Genomic DNA, 6,301 nt, shown 5'->3' with positions numbered 1-6,301 from the left:
GTTGGGGGGGGGGGGGGGGGGGGTCGGTGCACAGGGAAGGAGCTTTTCACAGATTTCTGCCTGCGACCCCAGAGGGCTAACTGGGAGCATTTCTGTAAAAGGCCAGCAGGGCTGCAGGCTGTCAGGCTACAGTGGGCTTCCTGTGTTACCCGAGTCAGGTGAGGGGAGTCCCCAAACCAGAAGGTTCCTGGTTCCTCAGTTCGCAGCTTCTGATTCCAAGAGTCTCAAATTCCCGAGTTTCAGATGCCATGACCGGACGAGGCCAGGAAGTTTGCCCCCCTCCCCCCCACACCCTTGGGAGAGCAGAGCCGCGTCGTTCGCCAGCCGGAAAGCAGGAGGTGATGCACCTGCAGGGGCCCAGGGTTTCCTGTTCACAGGGCACAGCCAGACGCTCAGCTGCCCTCAGAGACCTGCGTGGGACCCCAGCCTTGAGGCAGCCCCCCCCCCCCCGCCCCTGCTGGGCTCCCTGCTACATTGTGAGGGCTAAAGATCCCCTCAGCTGTGCCCATCCTGAGCCTGGTGACCGTGTCAGAGAAGAATCCTCACCCTCCTGTCCACTCTCCAACCAGAGCCAGGCCTGGCCCCTGCCCATCCCTCCCCACACTGCCTGCTCCCAGAAGCACTGGGCTGCTGTGTTGCATCGGGCAACTCCCTTCACCTCTCTGAACTCTGTGCTCCTCCTCTGTAAACAGGTTGTCCTGACATTCCTCTCAGAATAACTGAAAAGTGAGACCATGTGTCTACAGTGACTAGGAGAGTAACAATGAGCAAACGGAGAGAGGGCGTCGTGTACCAGCTCATGAGGGGCTCTGAGTGCTTCACTGACTCATTTAAGCTTCATACGGGCCCTACAAGGAGGCACCGTCATTAGCCCCTGCCAACAGACGAGGAAACAGGCTCAGAGAGGCTGCCCAGGGTCACAGGTGGTCAGTGGCAGGCCCCTCGCCACTGCACACACTGCCTGGCGGGGGGGGGGGGGGGGGGTGGCGAAGGTCAGGAAACGGCAAGTGTCTTCACTCTGTGTTCTTGTGGGTTCCAAGGAAAATGGGTCCTCATTTCCCATCCACTGCACTCCTCCTGACCCAGTCTTGGCTCTGCCGGGGAGGAGAACAGGGGTGGAAGGACTGGGTTCCGTTGCCCCCAATCCTTCTAGAGGCATCTTTGGGAGTGGATGGAGGCTGTGGCTGGAAGGGCAGGGCTTGGGGAAGAGAAACAAGGTGGCCACAGCTGACCCGGGGAGGGCTCCAGGGTGCAGGGTGGGGATGTGAGACCTGGCTGCGGGGAGCATTTCAAAGTGAAGGTCATTCCCCAGCAAAACCCCAAGTGTGGCCCCTGAAGCAGGACCTGACCATGGTCACTGGGAAGAAGCTGGCCTTGCCAGGGCCTGGGCCCTCAGGAGGGGTGGGGGCACCGTCCCCGCCCCTTCCAGGGGGCCACAAAGTCTGGTGCACACATGTACCCCTCCTTTGGCCCCTCCATACCTTCTGTGACTTTGGGCAAGTGACCTCATCCTCTGGGCCTCTTTGTCTCTGCCCCAAAACGAGTGAGCTCCAGACAGATGACAAGGGGACAGAGTCCTAATGAAGGGTCAAGTGGGGCACTAAGGTGGTGTCTTATCTGGTCATCAGGGCAGGGGCTGCCCGATGGACTTGTATTAAATGGATGACAGAGGCTCAGTGAAACCCAAGCCTAGGTCTCACCGCCCCCCCCCCCCGCCACTCCCTGTCCCATCCGCCCCCTGCCCAGCCACCCTACAAGGGAGGGAGATTGTGCGTGGCTTGGTGCATCCCCACCCATCCCCTTTGGGCCCCACCTGCTGAGGATCAGATGCCGCCTCCCTGGGGCCCCAGCATGGCTCTCTCCACGTCCCGTACAGAAGCTGGTCTGGGGACCTCTGGAGAAAAAACTCTCAGGGGTGTTGATACCTGGTTGGGTGTCAAGAGACCTCTTTCCAAACTCCATCCTGATGTCTGACCTTGGCCCAGTCACTTGACTGCTCTGGGCCGCATCTCTGAAAGCCGCAGGGCGGGTATGGGAATGTGGGAGAAGGCCCCGGAGGGGCGCTCAGGGCTATGAAGGGACTGAAGAGGGCTGTCAGAGCTCCTGAAGCGGTGGGGGTGGCTCGCGGTGAGAGACTGCACACCGCGAGGCAGGGGAATAGAGGCTTTATTGGGGACACGCAGCGCATGGGGTGGATACGGTAGAGCAGAGTGGGGGTACAGGTAGTCTGCACCATGAGGGTCCCCAGAGCGGCAAAAAGGCAAAGGGCAGCGCCATCTCCAGGGGTCTGGACTCCCCTAGTTGTCAGCAGAGAAGGCAGGCAGGCATTGCTGGGACTTCAGGCCCCAGAGCTGAAAGTCAGAAACGACCACAGCCAATTCCCACCTAAAGAATCCCAAGGGACGCGTGGGTGGCTCAGTCATGAAACGTCCGATTTCGGCTCAGGTCACGATCTCATGGTTCATGGGCTCTAGCCCTGTGCCAGGCTCTGAGCTGACAGTGCAGAGCCTGCTTGGGATTCTCTCTCTCCCTCTCTCTCTGCCCCTCCCACACTTGTGTATTCTTTCCCTCTCCAAATAAATAAAACTTAAGAAAAAAAAAAAAAAAGAATCCCAACTCCAATACCTGCTCCTCTTTGCACATTTCCAGAGTGGGGGGCTCGCCCTCCCAGCAGCCCCAGCCACTGGGATGGCTCTCAACCTCTATCTCTCGGGGTGTCTGCTCGCAGGGCCCTGCAGCCCTCGATGGCTCTGCTTCGTGAGGAAAATGGGCCTGTTTCTGACAAGAACAAACCAGGGCTGGCCTGGAGACAGGGTGTTGGGGTCACTTCCTGAGGTGCCAGCCAGGCCTGCCCCTCCCTCAAAGAAGGCTCACTGGGCCTGGGCCTTCCCTGCCCGGGAACCTGGAAGAAACCTGACATCCCAGCAAAGAATCTACTGTCTCCTGCTCCAGAGCTCCCAGCTATCTAGCTTCCCCAGGGAGAGGGAGACCCCTTCACTATACTGTTCCCCACTTCATTGTATGAACCTCACAGGCTCTCAGCTCAGGGGGCTCCCCTCCCCAAGGCCATCTTGGCCAAGCCCCTGATAAGGGCCACCCGCAAACCAGCTGGGCAACTACATAATAGATCATCTAAAATCAGACTTGCACACAGGGCAGGTACAGACTCTAGAACATAGCCTTATGAATATAGTGTGCTCTCTCTCAATATATATGCACAAGTACAGATAGAGACATCCCTCTGTAACATGTTATATGTCCTCTCCCTGTCACTTCTCCCTCCTGAAGTCGTTCTCCAAAGAGCAAGAGTTGGCAAGCATAGCTGCTAGCCTGCCAGTCACTCCCCATTGCCCAAATCAAGCCCCGCAGCAACCCTGCCTGAAGTCCCGAGGCCCCTGGGGCATCATGGGACCACACCAGGCCCGGGCCAGGAGTAAGTGCCTTCCTGGGTCCTCAGGCTGAGTGTTCACCTCTGGACTTCTGTCGCCAGGAGGGTGCCAAATGCCCATGTGTGGATTCCCCAAGGAGGCCACTCTGTCGCCGGTCTCCCCATCTCCCATCTCCAGAGGAAGTCCGATGGCGGGGAACTTGGATCTCTCTTTCTGCGTGTCTATGTCTGTCTCTCTCGGTCTCTTTGAGTCTCTGTCCGGACAGCGAAGCAGAGAGAAAATAAATGCGCTCGGCCCCCTCCATCTGCCCACACAAGGCCAACCAGGCTCCATGGTCTACAGCAGAAGCAACGGCCACCGGTCCAGCTTCTAGACTACAAGTCCTTTGCATCTTCCTCCCGTGAGCAGGAGCGCCAGCACCATGGAGAGGAGAGGAGGAAGGACACAGGCTCAGGGGGTCCCGGGAGAGCTGAGTACAGGCCAGCAGCTAGAAGAACGTCCTCAAACACACGCCTCGGGGCAGGGGGCACGGGCAGGGCTGGCACGGGGAGGGGGCAGCAGCGAGCAGCTGCCGTCAGAGCTGGTTAAAGACCACGGAGGCCTTGAGGTTGGCGGGTTCCAGGCCCTCGCTGAAGGCGATGAGGAAGTACATGACCTTGCGGATCTTGGCCAGGTCCGACAGGCGCTCCCCGAACTCCAGGGCATCGGCCTCATTCCAATCCATGGTGTCCGAGTCCTCCTTGTGCCAGAAGATGGCAGCAGGGTCCAGCAGCTGGCGCGTCATGAGGTTGGTGAGGTCGGGCGTCCAGTTCTGGGAGGTACCCGTGATGGTGACCTTGCCCGGCTTGTCCAGCACGACGTCCCAGCGCTCAAACTGCAGCTTCTGCTGCTGGATGAAGTCAAGGCGGTACACGGACTCGGCCGGCCGCAGCAGCTTCTCGCCGTCCTGGCGCTTCTCCCCGCGCTGCTTCAGGCTCTCCACGCGCAGCCGCATCTGCCTGGTCAGGTCGTGGTCCAGGACCAGGGGCATGTTGAGCTGCGGTGGCTTGGGCCCGTCCTCCGCCATGCCCAGCTGCTGCTGTTCCTCCGCCGTCTGGGAGCCCGGTGTGCCGGGCCCTCGCTGCCAGGGCAAGAGGCCACCAAAGACGCCCCACCTACCCCTCCGCCCTCCCCCGTCCCCTCCCCTCTTGGCCACTGGCCCTTCCCGGCCCTGCCCAACCCTCAAAATGGGGGTGGGAGTCCCCAAACGCCTCCTCTCTACGCCTCGAAGAGGCTGTAACACAGGCAATGCAGGCAGGCAGGAGGCGGCCGGGCTCCTCGGGGACCAGACTGCTGATGTCACTTGCTGTGGTAACCGCCCCGACTACCTGACTCCCAGGGAAGGGCTGGGAGCGCTCGTTTGTGAAGGAGGGAGGCTGCGTGGGGCAGTAAGAAGGGGCGGGAGGTGGGGAGCAGCCGCTCACTGTAAGGAGAGAGGCTTTACTGGGGACACCCTGGCAGGAGGGTAGGGGGGAGCAAGGAAGGAGAGGCCTCCTGATTTGAGATGTAAAGTCACCCTAGATAAACCCTGTAGCCACTCTGACCCAGAGTCACCCTCACCACTCCACACTCAACCCCCAAGGCCTTCGATCCCATTCCCAGGGTCCCTGAGAACCCTCCCCCCAGCCCTACTACCAGGACTGGCCTGGCCACCACCATCTCTGACCTAAACCCCTGTTCCCAAACTTCAGAGGTCATCAGAATCAGCTGCAGGACTGAAACACGATTGCTGGGCTCCAGCCCCAGCACTTCTGACTTAACAGGGCGGACAAAGCCTAGGAATCTGCACTTCGACCAGCCTCCCAGGTGATGCTGATGCGGCCGGTCCAGGGATGGTGCTTGGAGAATCACTGACCCACGTGATTCCTGCCTGCCGGCCCTGCCTCCACGCTGCACCCCACGGCAGCCCCATGCCCAGGTCTCCTCCCACTAGAATCCCACCACTTATTCCACCTATATCAAGCCTCAGTCTCCCCCGGGAGACTTGAGGCTGAGGAACAATCTGACAAACGTCCGTATCTCCAGTGCCTGAGGTGGAATCAGTTCAGCTATTACGTTCCGGTCAATGGAAGAAGTGGAATACGTGAGTGCATCTGGGAGCAGGGTAGGGGAGAGGGGAAGGTGCCATGGCATGCCATACGCAGAAAAGAGGACAGAAGCACAGGCCAAAGTGTTAAGAGCTGAAAACGATCTGAAGGGTCTAGTGGACCACAAGCACAGACTACTGCTAGATGGAGGCTAAATCAGCCAGTGGGATCTTGGGCTACATGAACAAGAGTATCACCAAGGTCACCAAGGGAGACAGAGCATCTGGTCCTGTTAAGATAACACCTAGAGCCCTGAGATCAGCTCTGGGGGTCGCTGGCGGCAATTCCCCGAGGGTATTCGGGAGAATGCAAGAAGCCAAACTGCCTGACCCTCACAGAACCTTTCTAGCTGCAGGGAGCAACACGGCTGAGGAATTACTGTTAAATTAAGCCAGCACCCAGAACAGAGCATGCCACACAGGAGGTCCTGGGAAAATGCTTGTTGAATGAATAATGAATAAATAACACTGATAAGAGAACTGATGTGTTAGGGGCCAATGTCGACCAGAGGAAGACATCTGCGTAGATGGGAGAGAACAGAGACATGACTGAAGCCAAAAATGAGGTTTGGGGGCAGGTGTGTGTCAAAGTGCAGGATGAGGGAGATGCCTGGAAGGTGAGGGCGGCTGAGGGTGAAGGCTGATGGGGATACAGACAGGATCTGAGGCTGGGATGGTGAGGGCGGGGTGCCAGCCGCACAGGCAGAGGAATCCCTGGGACACAGCAGTATTTGGGGTGGAAAAGACTGGGGAATTGGTGGTGCCGAGCCCTCAGTGCCTGAGTGGC

At 59.1% G+C, this 6,301-nt stretch overlaps 2 protein-coding genes across 5 annotated transcripts in view; both read right to left on the bottom strand.

Moving 5' to 3' along the window:
* CAPN5 (calpain 5) overlaps window positions 1-6,301 on the bottom strand; it is a 51,622-nt gene that overhangs the window by 17,778 nt on the left and 27,543 nt on the right. The gene's annotated exons all lie outside the window — the stretch shown is intronic.
* OMP (olfactory marker protein) lies at window positions 2,118-4,543 on the bottom strand. The gene has a single exon (XM_049652690.1). It carries the CDS (start codon window positions 4,453-4,455, stop codon window positions 3,964-3,966), a length of 492 nt encoding a protein of 163 aa, XP_049508647.1. The 5' UTR covers window positions 4,456-4,543; the 3' UTR covers window positions 2,118-3,963.

This window comes from Panthera uncia, chromosome D1, assembly GCF_023721935.1.
Source record: "Panthera uncia isolate 11264 chromosome D1, Puncia_PCG_1.0, whole genome shotgun sequence".
In the NCBI taxonomy this organism is placed as follows: Eukaryota; Metazoa; Chordata; class Mammalia; order Carnivora; family Felidae; genus Panthera; species Panthera uncia.
This window is presented reverse-complemented; position numbering and strand designations above follow the sequence as displayed.